At 40.7% G+C, this 24361-nt stretch overlaps 1 protein-coding gene across 3 annotated transcripts in view; it reads right to left on the bottom strand.

Moving 5' to 3' along the window:
• Positions 1–24361, bottom strand: part of LOC140430532 (zinc finger protein 276-like) — a 47067-nt gene that overhangs the window by 19523 nt on the left and 3183 nt on the right. For 2 of the 3 annotated variants that reach the window (XM_072518056.1, XM_072518058.1), the window contains exons 2-6: positions 15828–16146; positions 13795–13865; positions 11052–11606; positions 9170–9254; positions 7565–7648 (exon numbers count right to left, since the gene is read on the bottom strand). In XM_072518056.1, coding sequence (XP_072374157.1) covers positions 7565–7648; positions 9170–9254; positions 11052–11606; positions 13795–13865; positions 15828–16146 — 1114 coding nt within the window. The remainder of the gene's footprint in view (positions 1–7564; positions 7649–9169; positions 9255–11051; positions 11607–13794; positions 13866–15827; positions 16147–24361) is intronic. The other variant, XM_072518057.1, reaches the window with a different exon arrangement.

Raw genomic sequence — 24361 nt, 5'->3', positions numbered from 1 at the left:
TCGCCCCTTCAGTCGTAGCAGCCCTTCCCGACCCACAGAAAGTAGGAGGAGGCACACTCCAAGAGATGCACACAGCGATCCTTGATGCGATCGGCTTTAACAGAGGAGACCCCGTAGAAGGCCTAAATGAGCAGTTGGGAGAGAGGGAAGCCCTGTCTTGTCCCACGGTGCAGTCTAAAGTAGTCCGATGTTGTCTCGTTCGTCCTTACACTCGCCTCCGAGGCCTGATACAATAGTCTAACCCAGTCGATGAACCCCCCCCCCGCGAACCCGAACCGTCCTAGTATCTCCCACAGATAATCCCACTCAACCCGGTCAAAAGCCTTTTCAGCATCCTTGGTTACCGCTATCTCTACCTCCCTACTCTCCGGGGGCATCATAATCACATTGAGCAGCCTTCTTAGGTTGGCCACCAGCTGCCTCCACTTTACAAACCCAGTTTGGTCCTTCACAATTACATCCGGTACACAGTCCTCAATTCTAGTCGACAAAATCTTGGCCAGTAACTTGCCATCTACGTTGATCAAAGAGATCGGCCTGTATGACCCACAAGCCTCCAGGTCCTTATCCTGTTTCAGAACGAGTGAGATGGTGGCCTGCGACATCGTCGAGGGTAAACTCCCTCTGTCTCTTGCCTCGTTAAAGACCCTGACCAGCACCAGCCCCACTATTCCGGCAAATGTTTTGTAAAACTCCACCGGATACCCGTCCAGCCCCGGGGCTTTACCCGACTGCACGGCCTTCAGGCCCCCCAACACCTCTTCGATCCTGACCAGGGCCCCCAGTCCGTCCACCAACCCCCTCCCCACTCTTGGAAAGGTCAGTCCATCCAGGAATTGCCTCATCCCTCCCCGGTCCCCCGGGTGGTTCCGAAGAAGTGTACAGCTTCCTATAAAAGTCCCTAAAGACATTGTTCAGCCCTTCCGGGTCACCTACTAGATTACCTTCCCCGTCCACTACCCTCCCTATTTCCCTAGCCGCTTCCCTCTTCCTTAGTTGATGCGCAAGCATTCTACTGTCCTTCTCCCCATGCTCATAAATTGCGCCTTTTGCCTTTCTAAGCTGCTCTACAGCCTTGCCTGTAGTCAGCACCCCAAATTCGGCCTGCAGCCTCTGTCGTTTCCTGAGTAACTCTGGCCTCGGGGATTCCGCGTAACTCCTGTCTGTCCGTAGAATTTCCTTAATCAGTCAGTCCGTCTCTGCCCTATCTGTCCTGTCCCTGTACGCCCGGATTGAAATCAGCTCCCCTCTCACCACTGCCTTCAGTGACTCCCAGAGTACCGCTGCCGAGACTTCTCCAGTATCGTTCACCTGCAGGTAATTCTGCATGCATTTCCTCAGCCTCTCACACACCGCCTCGTCCGTGAGTAATCCAACTTCCAGCCTCCATAGTGGGCGCTGAAAGCTGGCCTTACAAAACTGCAGGTCTACCCAGTGCGGAGCATGGTCCGATATGGCAATATTCTGCCCCCACCATTCCGTCCAGCAGGTCTCTACTCATAACAAAGTAGTCAATTCGGGTGGAACAAGAAGGTCTCTGCATAATCCACCATTTCTTTATGCCTCGGCATTTCTCTTTAAAGTCAGATACTTTAGTTCAATCTGATCACAGAGTCTCTTGTAATTCTCCAACACAGGAGCATTGGTTATCACAGCTTTCAGGCAGTCAAATGCCTGTTGAAAGTCCGCTGTCCACTGAAATGTTCGAAGTTTCTTCAGCAAGTCCATCAGTGGAGCAACCACACTACAAAGGTTTTTCACAAATGTTCGATCAAATCCACTCATGCCAAGAAATCGCATTATTTCCCTTCGTGTCGAGGGTATCGGGAATGTCTCAATAACTGTTGGTTTCACATCCCGTGCGACCATTCGACCCTGTCCAATTGTATGGCCAAGGAAAGTGACTTGGGCTTTTCCAAATTCACTTTCGGCTAGGTTTATCACCAAACCCGCCTCCTGAAGTCGATCGAATAACTCCATCAGATGTTTTAAATGTTCTTTCCATGCCTGGCTGAAAATTACCAGATCGTCGATGTATACCGCACAATTGGGTAATCCTGAAACAACTTTGATAGGTAACCGCTAAATTTTGCTGGGGCGTTGTTCATGCCAAATGGCATAACTTTGAATTGGTATATACCATCTGGAGTCACAAAAGCTGAAATCTCCTTCGCTCTTTCGGATAAAGGCACCTGCAAATAACCTTGAAGTAAATCCAGTTTGGAAATAAAAGCTGATTGTCCCACTTTCGCAATGTAATCCTCCAAACGTGGGATAGGATAAGACTCCGATCTTATAACTGTATTAACCTTTCTATAGTCCACACACAACTATTGGGTACCATCTGGTTTAGATACCATCACTATGGGTGAGCTCCATTGGCTGCAACCCACTTAAATTATGCCATTTTTAAGCATACTCACAATCTCTTTGTTAATCTGTACCAATTTTAAAGGGTTACGTCTGTATGGATGTTATTTGATTGGAACAGCATTTCCCACATCTACATCATGTATAGCCATTTTAGTACTTCCCAATTTATCTCCACAAACTTGCTCATGTGATATCAATAACTCTTTCAGGTCAGTTTGTTTTTCCTCTGGAAGGTAACTCAACAATTTATCCCAATTTTTAAGAACATCCTCATTTTCCAATTTAATTTGAGGTATGTCAAATTCACAGTCATCTGGATTTGGTTCGTCACTTTGAGTTAGAATCATTAAAACCTCCTCCTTTTTCTCTCCTTCCCTTTCAAAGTACCTTTTAAGCATATTCACATGACACACTCGGTGAGTCTTCCTTCTATCTGATGTTTTTACCACATAATTCACCTCACTTAATTTCCTTTCAATCTGATAAGGTCCACAAAACCTTGCTTTTAAAAGGTTCACGTACCACTGGTAACAATATTAAAACTTTATCTCCACTGGCAAAACTACGAACTTTGGATTTCTTGTCCCGTTTCATCATTTTGTGCAACTTTTAAATGTTGTCTGGCCAATTCACTTGCTCCATTTAATTGTTCCCTAAAATTTGACACGTAATCCAATAATGTAATTTCTGATTTCTCACTCACCAATTTTTCCTTAATCAATTTAAGTGGTCCTCTTACCTCATGGCCAAAAATTAGTTTAAAAGGACTGAATTTGGTTGACTCATTAGGTGCATCCCTAATTGCAAACAGTACGAATGGAATTCCTTTATCCCAATCCTCTGGATAATCGTGACAATAAGCCCTCAACATTGTCTTTAATGTCTGATGCCACCTTTCTAACGCTCCCTGTGATTCTGGATGGTATGCAGTTGATTTAAATTGTTTTATTTCTAAGCTATCCATAACTTCTTTGAATAACCTGGAGGTAAAATTTGATCCTTGATCCGATTGTATTTCTGTGGGTAGTCCATATCTAGTAAAGAATTGAAGTAACTCCTCCACAATCTTTTTAGCTGTAATATTACGTACTGGAATGGCCTCTGGAAACCTGGTAGACACATCCATTGCAGTCAAAAGATATTGATTCCCACTTTTCGTTTTAGGAAACGGTCTTACGCAATCAATTAGGACCCTTGTAAAAGGTTCCTCAAATGCTGGAATGGGTATTAAGGGTGCTGGTTTTATCACTGCTTGAGGTTTCCCTATCACTTGACGTGTGCGACATGATTGACAAAATTTAACTACATCTTTATGTAGTCCAGGCCAATAAAAAGATTTCTGGATTTTAGCTTGAGTTTTCCTTCTTCCCAAATGACCTCCCACTAGTACCTCATGTGCAACTCGCAACACCTCCTTTCTATACCCTACCGGCAATACTACTTGATGAACTTCTGCCCACTTTTCATCCGCCTGTGTATGTAAAGGTCTCCATTTTCTCATCAAGACATCACTTTTACGGTAATAACATTTGGGTATACACTCAGATTCCTCTTCCGTATATGCTTTCTGATACATCCGTTTTATTTCTATATCTTTTTGTTGTAACTCCGCCAATTTTCCTGAACTAAAAATATCTGCCTCACCCTCCACCTGTTCTTGTTCTTTTTCAACCACCTGATCAAAAATCGTTTCTGATAATTGCACTTCAACTTCACTCTTTGATTTCTCCTCTTGTCTTAACATGTGACTTTGCGACCTTGTTACTACACAATCCGGAAAAATCCCAGGATATTCGTCCTTCAACACTTCAGTTGTCTGATTTTCCATTGGCTTATCAACCACAGTCGGCATCACTCCCATCTGCGATCCAGCTATATCATTACCCAAGATAAACTGTATTCCTGGACAAGATAGTTTCTCTATTACTCCTACTATCACTTCACCACTCTTCACTGGACTTTCCAGCCTTACCTTATATAATGGAACACTACTCCTCTCACCCTGAATTCCACATATTACCACCTTTTGTGGCAGTATTCTTCCCAAACTACATAACTCCTCAGCTCTTACCATTAAAGATTGACTAGCTCCCGTATCTCTTAAAATTGTGACTTCTTTACCTGCTCCTCCTGATACACATGAGTAAACTTTAGACAAACAAGTAAATTCTTTAAAGAGGTCTGGCATCTTTTTATCAATCACCTCATGATCAGGCTGTACAATCTTTTGCACCTCCTTCGCTTCACTTGGGCTTTCCTTTACCACTTTAAAAACCCCACTGTCTTATCCTGTTTTACCACATCAGCCTTCCCAGTGCTTTTCTTCAACCACCAACACTGTGACTTTACATGGCCGAGTTTATTAGAGTGAAAACATTTGAAATTTTTCATGTCTCTTCCACCTCCTGGATTTCTTTTTTAATCTGAGGTACACTCTCCTTATTATCTCCCATCAGATCACCTTTACCTTTACCACTTGAGTATTTCTCATGTCCCCAGTTTCTATCCCTCACAGGCTGTAGCTGATGTTGGAAACCAAGCTTTGATTTATGAACTAATTCATAATCATCTGCCATTTCTGCTGCTAACCTCACAGTTTTAACCCTCTGCTCTTCCACGAGTTCTCACTACATCAGGAATTGAATTTTTAAACTCCTCCAAAAGTATAATTTCTCCGAGAGCTTCATATGTTTGGTCTATTTTCAAAGCCCTTATCCACCTATCAAAATTTCAAACTCCATGTATGCTTGTCCAAAGTCTTTCCTTAAATTTCTAAACCTGTGTCTGTAGGCTTCAGGCACTCGTTCATATGCACCTAAGATGGGGTTTTCACCGCCTCATACGTCCCAGATACTTCCTCCGGTAGTGATGCAAACACTTCACTAGCCATAGCTACCAGCTTTGTTTGAATCAGTAATACCCACATGTCCTGTGGCCATTTTATTTGTTTAGCTACCTTCTCAAATAATATGAAAAAGGCTTCTGCCTACTTCTCATCAAACCTTGGCAATGCTTGGACATATTTAAATAGATCCCCACCAAGCCTTCGACTCTTTCTCACTATCCTCATCACTATCATCCAACTGTACATTTCCCTTTACGCCTGCCAATTTTAACAGACTATCATGTTTCATGGCCATTTTCTGAAGTTCAAACTCTCTCTCTTTATCTTTTTCCCGATCTGTATCTCCCTTCCTGTTTCCTCTCTATCTCTTTCGCATTCAAGCTGCTTTAATTCTTTTTCATGTTCCATTTGTTTAATTTGTAACTGAATTTTTGCCATTTCCAATGAGTCAAATTGTATCTCGGCAACTTTAAATGCTTAGCCACTGTCATAATTACCTCATCTTTTCACATTTTGTCAGGTAACGTTAACTGCAATGTTTTTGCCAAATCTAATAGTCTGCTTTTAGTCTGTCCGTAAAGTACTGCGTGTGACTGTCTCCATCCCCAAAAACCTCAGAGCCTCTGAAAGAGCCATTGTCCACAACACACTCCGTACTTAAACTAAAATACCACACTTGAAAAGCAACCACAATATGCTCACCCCTCACTGTCTTTAAGTTCACTAAGCCAATCCAATAGATAGACTTTTATCCGCCTCGAGCCCCCAATTTGTTATGGGCCAGGGTTTAGAGAACCCCAAAGTGTATCATGGAGTTCACCTGACCCACAACTTTTAATAGATTGTGGTATGGGGAGCACACGGCCCACTCTACAGGTGTGGTACAGCAGAAATGGAAAAGCATTTTAAAAAAACAAAACAATGTTTATTCTATGAACTCAACCTTTTTAAAACATAGTGAACATCTTAGCAACCATTAATTCAAATACAACCCCCAAAGACTACAACACTAAGTAATCCTTTAAGCTTTCCTTTTAACATCCATAAGACTTAAAAACAAAACCTTTAACAGAAGCACCTCAGGTTTAACGTCACTACTGAGAACAGTTACCACGTTGAAATCAGCAAATGGACATTCATAAGCTTGCAGAGATTCACACACATGTTGCTGTGATTGCAGCTTCTCCAAAACTAAAATGAAACCAAACCCACCCTGCAGCAAAAAGCCTAAAGCAAAAGTAAAAAGCTGACAGACAGCCCAGTTCCACCCACTCTCTGACATCACTGCAGTAATAAACACCCATTTCTTAAAGGTACTCTCACTACAGATATTTATATACACACGCATTTATAAACACCCATTTCTTAAAGGTACTCTCACTACAGATATTTATATACACATGCATTTATAAACACCCATTTCTTAAAGGTACTCTCACTACAGATATTTATATACACACCCATTTATAAACACCCATTTCTTAAAGGTACTCTCACATGACAGCAGGGATCTTTGAACATTCACTCCATGGTCCCCCACCTTATCTACACCTCTCAAAACCCTCCCATTTATGTATATTTCCTTGCCTTGTTTAACCTCCTGAAATGTATCATCTCACACTTCTCTAGCCACTTATCTGCCTACCTGACAGATATCATCCTGTAGTTATTCTTGCTATTAGACATGCAGCCAATTGTTGTGTTGTCTACAAACGTCTTGATCATTTCCTCTACACTTATGTCAAAATCATCAGTATTTATTTAAAAAAACAGAGGATCTAATACTCTGCAGAACCCCACTGAATTTTTGAAAAAACTAATTTTTTTAATTTGATATTTTTCAGATAGAATTGCAATATTAGTGGTTTTAGCGATAATACATCAAATAAAATATTCATTATGAGTAGACTGTCACCATTTTTAATATGAGTGAGGTCAGTGTGCTCCTACTCTCTGCAGCAAAACTCCATTTCCTACGCAATAATTGAAACAGTGACATCAATAGTAGGTTAATTATTACATCAATTATTCACAGCCTGAACTATTTTGGAAGGCAAGGTCAGCTGAATTAGAGAAGTAAACTGTAAGGACTCAGTAAATAAGTGATAAATACAGCTCTTTTAAGGTTAGATAAATAAAATACATGGTGCCGTTGATACAAATACCAAAACTATTAAAGCATTGAGTGATTGTTTGTAAAGGTTGAAACACTTTAGCACAACATACCAGATTTAACTAAGTTTAGATGCAATAATTGACAGAGAAATGCTTTCTTAGAGCCCCTACATTCAAATCGAAGCTATTTTGTTCCAGTAATAGAAATATGTCACGTGTACTAGGACTCACTTCTTCTCCCAATATGGCTGAAAAGACTCATCTGAAGAACCATTCTTAACCTTTTCCTCCCCATCATCTTCACTTGACAAATACCTATAAAAATAAAATCTGTAAGATTCTTGAGCACAATTCAAACAGAATAGTTGATAGGATACAAAATAATAAAGCAATATGCCACATTCCCCTCAATGTATATGGTCTCACTTCCATGTGCTGGTCTCATCCGGTTGCCCAAAAGAGAGCTTGCCCATCAAAATATCTTAGCATAGCATCACTGTTCAATTACAGAAAATAGAAGGTCCCAAACATCAAAATTCCGTGAACCAAAAATGATGGTAATAATAATAAGCACTGGAAAAGTTGAGAAAAATCAAACAAATTTTAAAGTGCAGCAGTTTAAGGATCTCCAAGTCCAAGAAACCCCACTATTCAAAAAGGAAGATAGAGAGAAAACGGGGACCTATAGATTGCCGGCTCCCTGGCTGAGCTATTTAAATCATTGACAGCCACAGGAGAGGTGCCTGAAGATTGGAGGGTAGCAAATATTGTGCCCTTGTTTAAGAAGGGCTATAGGGATGAGCCTGGGAACTATAAACCCGTGAGGCTTACTTCTGTAGTGGGTATATTGTTAGAAGGTATTCTGAGGGACAGGAGCCACAGGCATTTAGACAGGCAAGAGCTAATTAGGGAAAGTCAGCATGGCTTTGTCAGGGGAAAGTCATGTCTCACAAATTTGACTGAGTTTTTTGAAGGGGTAATGAAGAAGGTAGATGAGGGCAGTGCGGTCGACATTGTCTACATGGACGTTAGCAAGGCCTTTGACAAGGTTCCACATGGTAGGTTGTTTCAAAAGGTTGCACGGAATCCAGGGCGAGGTAGCCAATTGGATACAAAATTGGTTTGGTGACCAAAGCTAAAGGATGGTTGTGGAGGGTTGTTTTTCAAACTGGAGGCCTGTGACCAGCAGTGTGCCTCAGGTATCGGTAATGGGTCCACTGTTATTTGTTTTATATATATAATATGTATATATAAATAAATGATTTGGATGAGAATGTAGGAGGCATGTTTAGTAAGTTTGCAGGTGACACCAAGATTGGTGGCATAGTGGATAGTGAAAAAGGTTATATAAGATTGCAACAGGATCTTGACTAATTGGGCCAGTGGGTCGATGAATGGCAGCTGGAGTTTAATTTGGATAAATGAGAGGTGATGCATATTGGTAGATCAAATCAGGGCAGGAACTACCCAGTTAATGGTAGGGAGTTGGGGAGAGTTACAGAAGAAAGAGATCTAGGAGTACAGGTTCATGGCTCCTTGAAGGTAGAGTCACAGGTGGACAGGGTGGTGAAGAAGGCATTCAGCATGCCAGGTTTTATTGGTCAGAATATTGAATACAAGAGTTGAAACATCTTGTTGAAGTTGTAAGACCATGTGTGGAATAATGTGTCAGTTCTGGTCACCCTATTACAGGAAGGATATCGTTAAACTAGAAAGAGTGAAGCTAGTGCCCAATTGCAGCAAATCAAAGTTAAGTCTAGGGTGCTGCTTAAAATATATAAATTAAGCATTCATCTACTATAAATATTAACAACACTAACTGTAATGAAGGCTTACCTGTCAGAGAGATCACTGGATTCTAACCCATCTGCAATATCATCCTTTACAGAACATGACGCTTTGTTGCAGTTAATGTGATCTGCTGCATGAGGAGCGAAAAAAAAATTACGGTGACAGGAAGGGTAGTTAGTCAATGACCACAGAACAGTATTAAATCAGCACGATCACTTCCAATTTTGGATTTTGTTATGAAGCGACAATCATAATTTACTGGTAATAACATTTTCTCCCTCTTTAATTATAATCATTCAAACTTGGTAATTATTTTCTTTATTTGTTGTGATATTTAGAAATTACAGCAGCTATCCTGAGGCTATGGATCCTATTTATATTTAAAGCAGGCAGGGGTCTTAACATATTTCCTAGGCCACAATGTCCATTCAAGTGAGTACTGTAATACTGTGATTCCTGGTGCCGAGTAATACCCACTTTAACTTTAAAATTAGTTTCTTCAACGCAAGATGCATTTCATCAGGTAGCTCCTTACAAGATCTGCCATTCTTCGGATCATGCGTTTCTACCATCCCAGCTCAGAAAATTGGCCATGGCTAACATTACAATGTCAAAAAGTTTACAAAAATTCCATCATCATGCAACTGGTAACATTTCTCAATATTCCATCATTGCAGCATCAATATTTTTGAAGGATCTCTTCACTTCTGAAATGAATTCACCTTTTTAGAGGTTGCCACACGATTAGCAATAAGTTAAAAGTTCAACAGGTTGCAAATGTTTCACTCGCACCCAAAGATAGAAACTTCCAACTGTACTCAATAAATTTACACGATATGTCATCCCCATATTTCAGGTCAATGTGCCCTCTCCTAGATTTGTGCCACCGCTCCACTTACTTTTAATTTCTCCTTCTAGTTAAAACCCAAACAAAAGCTTGTGAATTTGTACTGTTGGGTTACAGTCTTTGAAAGATTTTTGAAAGCCCTTTACAAATGTAATTTTAATCCACTATGCTCACTTTATGTTTACACAGATAGATTTTCTATAATAAAATAATTAGTGTAGAAAAACCTGCCTTTTATAAATTCACATTGACTGCCACTAATTTGTCATCTCCTTTGGTTCACTAATTTTGGCCTATACTGTGAAACGCACAACCCCAATTTTACAAATGAAATGAAATGAAAATGAAAATCGCTTATTGTCACAAGTAGGCTTCAAATGAAGTTACTGTGAAAAGCCCCTAGTCGCCACATTCCGGCGCCTGTTCGGGGAGGCTGTTACGTGAATTGAACCGTACTGCTGGCCTGCCTTGGTCTGCTTTCAAAGCCAGCAATTTAGCCCTGTGCTAAACAGCCCCTGATTACTAATTCTATTCGTAACAATGTTACTGCCACTCCACGGATCATTTATTATTTTTTAATTGGCCTAAAACAAGGTCTGTCACAGATATTGTGTTATTGATTTAAAAAACTAATTTATATGGTATCCTTACAAGGTCAAAGCTCACAAGGCCACGCCGAGTTCCCAACGAACGATAGCACACGCGACCGATGCCGAAGGGAACTCAGCCGGTTGGGGGTGGAGCATCGGGGGAGGGCCTCAGGCAACATGCGGAGGCCATCGATATGGCATGCAGCGTATTCCTAAATTATGCCGCTTTGGAGGGGGCGGAGCATCGCGGCGCCGCCCCCGATTTCGTCAGATACATTTATTCTCCGGCCGACCGCCGAATGAGATTTTGGCGTCGGCGACCGGAGAATCCTGCCCAGGATCTCAATAGTGCAGCAATCCGAACAACTGCTTAGAGGCGTTACCGTGTGATTTTCAACCTTTTTGTTTCGGAGCACCACATTGTGTAATAGAAATATCAATTTCAATTGTGCAATACCAAAATTACCATGCATTATTTGGCATTTCTTACCTTTTAAATTTAATGCTCGCGTAGCATCCTGTAACTGACCTTTCTCCCAAGAACACGTAGTATTATTAGGATCTATGAGCAAAAACATATCTTTGCTCAACAGACATTTTGAGTTGTCCACATCTACTGGCTGTGCAGTAACTCCGCTGTATGTACAAGTCTGAGAGTCAGATGACCATAGTGACACTGGAACTGGTTGAAGCTTAGCGATAGAACTACCCTCAATATTGTCAGTACCTTTTCCATTATGAGGTGATAGAGGTAATGCGCTTCCAACAATTTCCTCTTTCTTTGAATTATTCTTCTTATTGTGTAAGCACTGTCCTTCATTCAGTGCAATGTTGTGATTTGAATGCACATCCAGGATGTAACTATGGCCCTCTGGACATCCCCATACTGCTCCAACTACTCCGTGATACGCTGCAGATAAGACGCTCTGTACATTTGGCAGGGATCCACAGCTGCTGCCATGATGATGAGCCCATGTGACTAAAACCTGCAGACATTGTGGGCTTGCACTTACAGCACCGTCCTTTAACATCCGTTTAAAATCATCTAAAAATAAGAAACGATATAAGCACAACGCAATTAGAAACAGATTCCAAAACAACACTCTTAATTATTGTTGCCCATTCATTTAGATGTTTAAACTTTACTGAAATTGAACAAATAAAAATGCAAAATGATTATTGCTCCTCGCGATGTCAGTAAGACGACGATATCAGGATATTTTATAAGCAAATTCCAATTCTCAGTATGTATCAATTGTCCAGCTAATCAATCAGGAATAAATTTATCACAGGAATAAAGTAGCAGACCTTTGCTGAACAGGACCTAAATAGACTCAAATACATGTGTAATGTTGTACCATATTCACAACATATAGCACGTCTATTCAACCTATCAAGAAAATTATTTCATTTTTGCCTTTTAAAACTGAAACAATTAATGGAGTACGTTTGATAAAGAAATTACTCTCTTGGCAAATGATTTTGCATTGTCTTGAAAAGGTGGTTGAACCGTATTTAATAGCATTTTTATTTTTTTTAAAACAATGAACAGCGCACGGAATCCCAATTCAATGTATGATAAGGAAACAACAACCATCCATTTATATTTTATATTAGAAGTTCAGTATAGCACGGAGTTTTTTTAATTTCATCCGGGTAATTATTTTTGATGTCTCCAGTGTAAGATGACTCAAATAGAGGATTTCTCAGACTTCCTCAATCTAAAACAAAATTGAAATGGCAGTATAGTAATCAAAGAAATTTAAAATGGTACTATTTTAATAAAGGATCCAAAAAATAATGAGATAAATTTTCACTAAATAATGAAAGTTTCTTGTTTCTTCAAGTGATGAACTAAAAGCCAACATGTTGGAAACAGTAATGTCTATTTTTAGAGGCAGCCTAGTTCTAGACTAGCTCTGCCTACAGACCAAACTTGAAACAAACTGAAAAGATTTCTTAGTGAACCAATGGCTCTAAACATCTTACAAACTCTTTACAATTTTCAAATAAAATTGAACTTTGTAGTAATTCTATACCCTAAACAACGGGAAATGAGACCCATGGAATTGTTGTAAGAACATAAGAAATATGAATTTGCTATGCAACCCGGCAATCCTGCTCTGCTGTTTATCAACATTATGGACCAACTTCGATATCAACTCCAATTTCCCATATGTTGCCATATCCTTTAGTTCTCGTAAGTGTTCCAAAATCTATTGATTTCTGTCCTGAATATACTCATTAATGGAGCATTCAGTCCTCAGGAGTAGAATTTAAAAGATTCACTTTTTTCAGTGAATACAACTTTTCTCATCTTGTTCTTAAACGGCTAATCTCTTACCCTCAGACTATGAATCCCTAGTCAGGCGAAAGAGTATCAAGCATCTACCCGATTCAACCATGTTGAGTTTTTTAATAAGGTCACTTCTCATTCTTCTAAACTCCAGAGAGTATGGGCTTACTTTAACTAATCTCTCCTCAAAGGGCAATGCTCTCATGACAGAAATCAATTTAGTGAATCTCTGTGGCTTCTCTTCTATATTCTCTGTTAGAAAAGGAGACTACCCCAACTATACACTACTCCAGGTGTGGTCTCACCAAAGCCCTATATAATTGCATGAAATGTGAACTCTGTTTCTGTCTCCACAGATGCTGCCTGACCTGCTGAGCATTTCCAGCATTTTATTTCATTGTTTCCAGCATCAGCAGTATCTTGCTTTGATTTGGAGAATTTGCCGTAGGTTGTGTAAACAAAGATTACACACAATTCCAAGTACAGCCTGGGGTAGGAGTGAGGGTTGGAAGAGAAAAGGATGTTGTGACGAGATTAAAAATGACAGGGAATTATTAATTTTTGCTAAAAGCCTGACAAAAGCAGTTGCAAAGAATGTATAAAACAACCTTAATTAAAAACAGAAAAAAATCACTTTCATCAAAAGTTGGGGAAACCGTGACGTACATCCCACGCTTTTCGAAGTATGGTTGGGGGAGGAGAAGTGAGAAGATAACAGCTCAAATAGCAGAAATATGGAACTCTCTTCCCTAAAAGGTTGTGAATGCTGGGTGAATTGATAGTTCCAAGACAGAGATGGATAGATTTTTGACAGAGAAGGGTATCAAGGGATTCACTGCATTATGTTAAAGAAGCTATATAAATGCAAGTTGTTGCTCTAAGTATTTTGCTCTACGCACAGTAAACTGAAGTAGAGTTCAGACCTTGATTCACTTACCAGAGATGGAATTGTCTAATGGAGATTGTGAAAGTGATTGCATTGATGATGACTTTGTTGCTGCCACACATCTACAACAATAAAAAAAATAGAAGCATTATATCCAACTGAGATTGAAAACAATAAGCACTGTTCCTGTAAAACTAAAAAATATGGAAGAGTCAACGTGGAGAATAGGAATATTTGTGTATGTCACAGAAGGGCTTTCCTATAGCACTCTGCCATCGTTTAGAGATAAACTGCCATGGCAAAACTGGTTCAATTTGCAATACATCTAGTGATCAGCATTTGAACAATGCAGACAACTGACAATTGTTGGAAGATAGCTGACTATACAATATATAGTACTGAACTATAATATTTACATTCAGGGTTCCAAAAATAGAGGAATGCTTTTCCATGGGCTCAATTTTCAGTAATACAACTTTATATTTGTCAATAATTCTATAGTCTAATTATAATCTGAACAGCAACTTGCATTTACATAACACCTTTAACACAGATACTATTCCAAGGCGCTTCACAGAGGGGATACAAAAGCTTGGTTGCAAACTACCTTTGAGAGAAGCAGCATGTGCCTCTGCCTACTGATGGTGAAATGGATGGACTGGGGGAGGATGTTAAAAAAAAGAGAGGAAAGAATTCACAAGATGGAAAAGCAAGGACTGGAGAAAGTTGCAGACACAAATTGGGGCAAAGCACTGGAAGTCAGGGAACCAGTAGAAGAGAGCAACAACAAGAATGATGGAAAGGACGAACAAGACCATATAAATTCAGATGACAAGGGACATTTTTCAATTTTAATTCAGCAATCCGAATGAATCCTAAAATCAACTGTTCTTAATGATGTTAAACTGAGGCTCGATGTACTCTGTCAGGTGGATATAAAAAATCCCTTGGCATTATTCAAATGTCCTGTTCATTGTCTAGGCCAACACTTAAACCTTCAAACAACACCAATATAACAGTTTACTTCGGTATTTATTTTATAGCTTTTTCAGCAACTACACTGGGCAGAAATTGGCTGCAAAGTCAAATTGGTTGCAATGTTGACTGCACTGCACTTATTGGCTGTGAAATGCTATAGGACATCCCGAGATCATGAAAGGCACGGAGAGAGAGCTTCCTCTTCTTGAGTAGTGTCATGAAATCTTTTTCATTCATTTCAGACAGCAGACAGAGCTTCAGCTTAACACCTTATATGAAAGGTGGTACATAAACGAGTACAGCACTCTCAGTAATATATTGAAATGTCAACAGAGATTATAGAATCATAGAATCCCTACAGTGCAGGAGGAGGCCATTTGGCCCATCGAGTCCAGCTTGATATTGGGCAACATTTTTGAGGCCTTGGTTGACTGTCTCTGTGGAGCTTGCACATTCTCCCCGTGTCTGCATGGGTTTCCTCCGGGTGCTCCAGTTTCCTCGCACAGTCCAAAGATGTGCACGTTAGGTAGATTGACCGTGCTAAATTGCCCTTTAGTGTATAAAGATATGTAGGTTGGGGGTTAAGAGGTTATTGGGATAGGGCGGGGGAGTGGGCTTATGAGGTGTGCTCTTTCAAGGGCAATGAGTAATCTTTTGTATTGAACTTTTACCAAATGGATTTTAGAAGTCTAGGTATGCCATGTCCTATGGCTTTCCAAAGTTCATTTATGTAACACTTCCTTCAAGAAAATGGAGGTTGGTCATGCAGAACCTTAACTTCTATCCCAAAAAAATTGCAAAGCCCCAAACATATATTGGGTTGATATGCAAAGGCAGAAACATTAGGATTTCAGTTTTGCAAAAGGCCTCAAAAATGTTGCCGAATATCAAGCTGGACAGAGGTTTCCTTACCATCTACAGATCATCAATCAACTGATAACAAATATGAGTTTGAGGTGCTAAATAATATTCCTGGATAATTTTTTGTATTTTTACTTCTGGAGTGCAGCATGTATTTGTATTTGTTGCAGACAGAATAAACAATGTACATTTGGTAACATTAGAAAATGGAGTAAAGCAATCTTTCAATCAGTGATGTGAAGTACCTGCTAGTCTGTTGTCCATGCTGTACAGAAGCTACTGGTGAAGTATTCACTCTTTGAATGTAGTTTCTCAAGATACTCCGACATTTATAAAACTGAGCATGACAGTTCCTACAGATATATTGTGGCAAGGTGGGATCCTGCCTCACCACAACACCTACTAACTTCTGAAAATCAGCACCAAAAGCCTGTTGCGCTCTGCGTTGCATCTCTGGATTTGCCTCAATCAGAGGAACTTTTGCAAAAACATTACGTAGACTCCTGGAGGAAAACTTTCCATGACAGAGACGGCAGTAGCTGGTTGTCACAACAACAGGTGTAGCTAATGAGAAATGGGATATAAATATACAAGTCAACTGCTTTGTCAGGGAACAATTATGTTGGGGATCAAATATTCAAGTTTATGTTCGGCATTTCACTTAGCATGTACAATTAGGATAAAACTCATAAACATGTACGAAATTTAACATGTGCAGCCATATTATTGTTACTCCAAGGAAAACGCATTAAATTGTGAGCTCTGTTTAAAAAAAATACCTCTCCATAAAGATGTTGTATTTAGAAATAAAACAAGGGCAATTGATCTGGCTGACAGTGCAGTATGATTGGAAACTGGCACTGCGCATTAGGAGTGGCTGAATAAAGGACCTCAACTAGCTCTTAACTACATCAAAATGGGAGAAGCTCTTTCATCTGGAGAAGCAATGAAAAATGGTAAGAACGTGGAACTCGCTATCACAGGGATTGTTTGAAGCGTATAGTATAAATGTACTTAAGGTGAAATTAGGCAAGCATACGGGGGAGAAGGGAATAGATGGTTACAAAGATAGATTCACATGAGGGAAGAGGGGAGAAGGCTTGAGTGGAGCATCAAAATTGATATGGACTGGTTGGGCCAGTTTATGTATGTGTCATATATCCTGTACAATATCACGAGATACCTGTAAATTCTGTGTCTAGTTAGAGAACAGGAGTACCTGATGTTAAAAGAGAGAAAGTGAAGTTAAAAATGTTTTATGGATCATTCGATTGTGCCTATCTTTGCTGATCAGATGAATAAGAAGTAGATTTAAGGGGAAGTGTTTGTATTGAACCTTTTTCTTAATATTTACAATTAATGATTAATCAAATCTTTTCAGTAAAATGAAAAGAATGTAATCATGGAATGTACTAATAACTGGGAAATATTATTTTAATCAATAATCCTGCAAAATAATTTAAATATGAAGTTATCAATGCAATGTCCAAAATATGTGGGATTTTGATGACAGTAAGTAAGAAATAGTTTCCAGCATTGCAACTGGGATCATTGCAATCAGGGAAAAGCAACAAGATTGATTTGTATATTGTTCTCACACAAGAGCATATCACAATGTATTACAGGGAGACAGGGATATTAACCATGGAATAAGGAATTTGGAGGGTAGACTAAAGGCACAATTGACGAGGGATTATTTTTCAAATCATTGTCTAAGTCGGAGGTTTTATTCTTTTTCTATTCAAGGGTCCTTGAATGTGTGGACGTATTCTGAGAGAACCCATTAAGACTTCTGATAGCATCGATTTCCTTCAGGTAGCTGATAGCATTATCATTTTTTTGTTATTCAGCAGAAATGTTGTGGAAGAAATTTAACACAGAAATCTGATTTTGCAGACCCTTTAAGATTCTCTCAGGTGACTATTGTCCAATAAGCAAGTTCTAAAAGCTATCACGTGTGACAGGGATGGTGCAGGAGGGATTCAGATTTCTGGATAATTGGGGCTCATTCTGGGGTCAGTGGGACCTCTACAAACGGGATGGTCTACACCTGGACCAGAGGGGTACCAATATCCTGGGGGGGAAATTTGCTAATGCTCTTCGGGAGGGTTTAAACTAGTTCAGCAGGGGCTTGGGAACCTGAATTGTAGCTCCAGTATACAGGAGGTTGAGAGTAGTGAGGTCATGAGTAAGGTTTTAAGGTTGCAGGAGTGCACCGGCAGGCAGGAAGGTGGTTTAAAGTGTGTCTTCTTCAATGCCAGGAGCATCCGGAATAAGGTGGGTGAGCTTGCGGCATGGGTTGGTACCTGGGACTTCGATGTTGTGGCCATTTCGGAGACATGGATAGAGCAGGGACAGGAATGGTTGTTGCAGGTGCCGGGGTTTAGATATTTCAGTAAGCTCAGGGAAGGTGGTAAAATAGGGGGAGGGGTGGCATTGTTAGCCAAGGACAGTATTACGGTGGCAGAAAGGACGTTTGATGAGGACTCGTCGATTGAGATAGTATGGGCTGAAGTTAGAAACAGGAAAGGAAGGTTACCTTGTTAGGGGTTTTCTATAGGCCTCCGAAAAGTTCCAGAGATGTAGAGGAAAGGATTGCAAAGATGATTCTGGATAGGAGCGAAAGCAACAGGGTAGTTGTTATGGGGGACTTTAACTTTCCAAATATTGACTGGAAACGCGATAGTTCGAGTACTTTAGATGGGTCCGTTTTTGTCCAATGTGTGCAGGAGGGTTTCCTGACACAGTATGTAGATAGGCCAATGAGAGGCGAGGCCGTATTGGATTTGGTACTGGGTAATGAACCAGGACAGGTGTTAGATTTGAAGGTAGGTGAGCACTTTGGTGATAGTGACCACAATTCGATTACGTTTACTTTAGTGATGGAAAGGGATAGGTATATACCGCAGGGCAAGAGTTATATCTGGGGGAAAGGCAATTATGATGCGATGAGGCAAGACGTAGGATGCATCAGATGGGGAGGAAAACTGCAGGGGATGGGCACAATGGAAATGTGGCGCTTGTTCAAGCAACAGCTACTGCGTGTCCTTGGTAAGTATGTACCTGTCAGGCATGGAGGAAGTGGTCGAGCAAGGGAACCGTGGTTTACTAAGGCAGTCGAAACACTTGTCAAGAGGAAGAAGGAGGCTTATGTAAAGATGAGACATGAAGGTTCAGTAAGGGTGCTCGAGAGTTACAAGTTAGCTAGGAAGGACCTAAAGAGAGAGCTAAGAAGAGCCAGGAGGGGACATGAGAAGTCTTTGGCAGGTCGGATCAAGGATAACCCTAAAGCTTTCTATAGATATGTCAGGAATAAAAGAATGACTAGGGTAAGAGTAGGGCCAGTCAACGACAGTAGTGGGAAGTTGTGCTTGGAGTCCGAGGAGATAGGAGAGGTGCTAAATGAATATTTTTTGTCAGTATTCACACAGGAAAAAGACAATGTTGTCGAGGAGAATACTGAGATTCAGGCTACTAGACTAGAAGGGCTTGAGGTTCATAAGGAGGTGGTGTTAACAATTCTGGAAAGAGTGAAAATAGAAAAGTCCCCTGGGCCGGATGGGATTTATCCTAGGATTCTCTGGGAAGCTAGGGAGGAGATTGCTGAGTCTTTGGCTTTGATCTTTAAGTCATCTTTCTCTACAGGAATAGTGCCAGAAGACTGGAGGATAGCAAATGTTGTCCCCTTGTTCAAGAAGGGGAGTAGAGACAACCCCGGTAACTATAGACCAGTGAGCCTTACTTCTGTTGTGGGCAAAATATTGGAAAGGTTTATAAGAGATAGGGTGTATAATCATCTGGAAAGGAATAATTTGATTAGACATAGTCAACACGGTTTTGTGAAGGGTAGGTCGTGCCTCACAAACCTTATTGAGTTATTTGAGAAGGTGACCAAACAGGTGGATGAGGGTAAAGCAGTTGATGTGGTGTATATGGATTTCAGTAAAGCGTTTGATAAGGTTCCCACGGTAGGCTACTGCAGAAAATACGGAAGCATGGGATTCAGGGAGATTTAGCAGTTTGGATCAGAAATTGGCTAGCTGGAAGAAGACAAAGGGTGGTGGTTGATGGGAAGTGTTCCGACTGGAGTCCAGTTACTAGTGGTGTACCACAAGGATCTGTTTTGGGGCCACTGCTGTTTGTCATTTTTATAAATGACCTGGAAGAGGGCGTAGAAGGATGGGTGAGTAAATTTGCAGATGACACTAAAGTCGGTGGAGTTGTGGACAGTGCGGAAGGATGTTACAAGTTACAGAGGGACATAGATAAGCTGCAGCGCTGGGCTGGGAGGTGGCAAATGGAGTTTAATGCAGAAAAGTGTGAGGTGATTCATTTTGGAAGGAATAACAGGAAGACAGAGTACTGGGCTAATGGTAAGATTCTTGGCAGTGTGGATGAGCAGAGAGATCTCGGTGTCCATGTACATAGATCCCTGAAAGTTGCCACTCAGGTTGAGAGGGTTGTTCAGAAGGCGTACAGTGTGGTAGCTTTTATCGGTAGAGGGATTGAGTTTTGGAGCCATGAGGTCATGTTGCAGCTGTACAAAACTCTGGTGCGGCCGCATTTGGAGTATTGCGTGCAATTCTGGTCGCCGCATTATAGGAAGGATGTGGAAGCATTGCAAAGGGTGCAGAGGAGATTTACCAGAATGTTGCCTGGTATGGAGGGAAGATCTTATGAGGAAAGGCTGAGGGACTTGAGGCTGTTTTCGTTAGCGAGGAGAAGGTTAAGAGGTGACTTAATTGAGGCATACTAGATGATCAGAGGATTGGACAGGGTGGACAGTGAGAGCCTTTTTCCTCGGATGGTGATGTCTAGCACGAGGGGACATAGCTTGAAATTGAGGGGAGATAGATATAAGACAGATGTCAGAGGTAGGTTCTTTACTCAGAGAGTAGTAAGGGTGTGGAATGCCCTGCCTGCAACAGTAGTGGACTCGCAAACACTAAGGGTATTCAAATGGTCATTGGATACACATATGGACGATAAGGGAATAGTGTAAATGGGCTTTAGAGTGGTTTCACAGGTCGGCGCAATATCGAGGGCCGAAGGGCCTGTACTGCGCTGTAATGTTCTATGTTCTTAACATACAGCCATTATCCAGCGGATGAACTAGAGCATTATCAGAATAAAGTCATTAATCTTTTCAACAGCTTCAGCATATCATTAGATCCTGTTTATATATCAGATCAGTTACCAATGAATCATTAACAGAAGTGTTTTGATTGGTGGGATTTTGATATTACTAGATCCCAAATGTTCACAAGAGGTTCCTCTCTATCTCCTGCTGTAATTAGTGTTTTCTCATTGGTGAGAATGGTGATAACTCCAACAGAAATTCAGGGCCATGTAATCTTCAAATGTGTTATTATTTAAGCTATAATAAGCACAATATCAAGGAAGTCTCTGGGAGATAGCTGTTTATGTATTAATTAATGAATTGTGGTCAACCAGCAGAGAAACTGTATAAGTATGTGCTATATCTGGAACATTCAGGAACACTCTACTGGAACACCATCACCCTGGACTCCCAGGGAAAAGGCATCATGCAGAGAAAAAAAGTCACGGGTCTATGTGGACCGAAAATATATTGCAGATTTATATTGCTGTGTGAAAAATATGATATTATTGGTCCATGAATGACTAACCAAATGAATGCCTTGCAAGACATGATATCCAAATAATTATAGTGACAGGACAATGGAATATCAACTGAATGTGTATAAAAAGGTTCAAAATTAGAACCAAATATGATTGTCAGCAGGGAAAGAGAAACACTTTCCAGTTAAAATGTTGCCTCCCATCCAAATAAAGGGCCTGTTATGTAAAAGAGAAAATTCCAGATATTTCAAACCAATACCACGGTGCTAGAACATTACTATATCTGAGCAGCTACAGTAGTATGTTTAGTCAGTAGTAATATTGAAGTTGAACAGGTATGGTCATCCAGGACCACATTTCACTGCACACAATTATAGCTAGCAAAGACAGACTTACCACGTGTCCCAGAAAAAACATTCTGTCAGCTAGGAGACATGACAGCATACCTCTGATTTCTCTGCTTGGGTAGGAGAAACTGTTAACAATCTTGGACACAACAAACTTCCCATTCTTTCCAGGGAAAGGATTTTCCCATATTAGGTGCTAAAGTCAATGTTTACAAACTTTAATGAACAACTATTACAAAAACACTCTGCATTTAATAAACCGGAAAATAATTTTTTACAGAAAATTATTTATTGATGGAAGCTTGACTACAAGGGCTCCTCAAGGCCAGATTCTAACCATGTTGTTGAATGAATTTTTCAGTATTTGCATTGCTTACTTATTTTTGTATACTAATAAAGCTGTTCCACCATGGTAGCACTTTCCTTTATTAATATTGCCTTTCAGAAGTTACCACGAGGAATTTGCAGATTCTGTTCACTTACAAAGGACACCACATCGGCAGATTATGAAAGCCACTGTGGTACAGAATTTATTTCAGATTCAGTTCTTTACAGACCTACTAATCCAAATGCAAAATGGATTTAAGTCAAGCAGACTTGTAACAAATTTGAATCCATTATTAATTGCTTTATGGTGACTTAGAAGGCATGTGGTTTTTATAAAATAAAAGTACAGTGAGGAGAACTGTAAAAGACTAAAAAAATCAGAAGAATGGATGGCTTGAGATGACATGTAGGGGGGCTAAAAAACAAAGCTGTGAAGGTACGGAACAGCATGTCTGCAGAGACTTACAGATTAAATCTAGAATTGATCAATATACTGGGGGTTGGAATACTAATGAGGGTCGGTGAGCACAGAATTTACAGGGGTTTCAGGGCATGGGCAACAAATTTTAGACAAGCAACAGTTCATGCAGCTTGAGTGGTCGGCAGATTGAGCGTTGGAACAGACTAGTCCAGAGGTGAAAGCAATAGTTGAGGGTTTACGGTACCTACTTTGGCTCAGTGGGACAACTGACTTCTGTGACAGCAGGTCTCGAAGGGATACTCCCCCAAATCATAACTGTTTATTTTGTAAGGCTTGTGCCAACATTGACAACAATGTGTTGAATTGGATTAGAATTTGGTGTGCAGTGAACAGTAACAATTTGTGCTGAATGAGGAGGTACTGGTTAACAGGAAAATTGAGAGTGGTATGCTATAGGAATCAGTGCTTGTATGTGATCTGGAGAATCGTGTCAGCGGTAAGAAAACTATTGGAAAAAAGTTCTGAGGGACAGAATTAATCTCTACTTGGGAAGGCAAAGATTGTGTAAGGATAGCATGGCATGATCAAATGGAAATCATGTCTTATATCATAGAACTCCTACAGTGCAGAAAAAAGCCGTTCAGCCCATCGAGATGCACCAACCATCTGAAAGATGACCCCACCTAGGCCCATGCTTGCGGCCCATGTCCGCAACCCCTCCTAACCTGCACATCCCTGGACACTAAAGGGCAATTTACACTGCCAATCCACCTACCCTGTACTTTTTTGTGGGAGGAAACCGGAGCACCTGGAGGAAACCCACACAAACACGGGGAGAAAGTGCAAACACCACACACCCAAGTCCAGAATCGAATCCAGGTCCCTGGTGCTGTGAGGCAGCAGTGCTAACCACTGTGCCACCATAAAATTATTATTGAATTCAAATGTCACTATCTGCCATGGTGGGATTCGAACCCAGGCCTCCAGGGCATTAGCCTGAGCCTCTGCATTACTAGCTCAGTCACAAAACAACTATGCCACCACCTCCCCTTACATTTGATTGAATTTTTTGAGGAGGTTACTAGATGCTTGGATGAGGGCAGTGCATTTGATGTAGTCTACATGGACTTCAGAAAGGCTTTTGACAAGGTCTTGCAAGGGATACTGGTCAAGAAGGTAAGAGCCCATGGGATGCAGGGCAATTTGGCAAATTGGGTCCAAAATTGGTTTAGTGGCAGGAGGCAGAGAGTGATGGTTGAAGGTTGTTTTTGTAACTGGAAGTCTGTGTCTAGTGGTGTTCCGCAGGGATCAGTGCTAAGACCCTTGCTGCTTGTAGTGTACATTCACGATCTGGACATGAATCTAGGAGGCATGATCAGTAAGTTCACAGATGTTGCAAAAATTGGTGGGATGGTAAATAATGAGGAAGAGGAAAGTGTTAGATTACAGGATAATATAGACGGGCTGGTTAGATGGGCAGAACAGTGGCAAATGAAATTTACACAAGAAATGGAAGGAGTAGCCCAGGTCCTTCAAGCCTGCCCTGCCATTTAAAACAATCATGGCTGATCTACATTGGTCTCAACTACTTTTCTGTGCCATTTCCCCATAGCCCTCTATTCCTTGATCTATCAAATATTTATCCGCCTCTACTTTCTATGATTCAGTCTCCACTCCCTCCGGAGCAGAGAATTCCAGAGATTCACCACCCTCTACAAGAGGATATTTCCATGCACCTCAGATTTAAATGACCAGCCCTTTATCTTGTAGCAAAGTCCCCTTGTTTAAGACTCTCCCATTAGATAAACATCTCACCATCTAACCTGTAAAGTCCCCTCAGGATTTTATGTTTGAATAAGGTCACTCCTCACTCTTCCCAAGGAATACAGACCCAGACTATTTCATCTCTCTTGATAGGACAACCCTCTCAGCCTAGGAATTAGCCTAATGAATCTCCTTTGGACTGCCTCCAAGGTTGCTATATCCTTTTTTAGGTAAGGGGACCAAATCTGTATGCAATATTCCAGGTGAGGCCTCACCAATACCCTGTACAATTGCAACAAAACCTCCCTATTTTTAAACT

This window comes from Scyliorhinus torazame, chromosome 10 (assembly GCF_047496885.1).
Source record: "Scyliorhinus torazame isolate Kashiwa2021f chromosome 10, sScyTor2.1, whole genome shotgun sequence".
NCBI classification, from domain to species: Eukaryota; Metazoa; Chordata; class Chondrichthyes; order Carcharhiniformes; family Scyliorhinidae; genus Scyliorhinus; species Scyliorhinus torazame.
The sequence above is the reverse complement of the archived record's forward strand: the minus strand, read 5'-3'. Positions and strand labels throughout refer to the sequence as shown.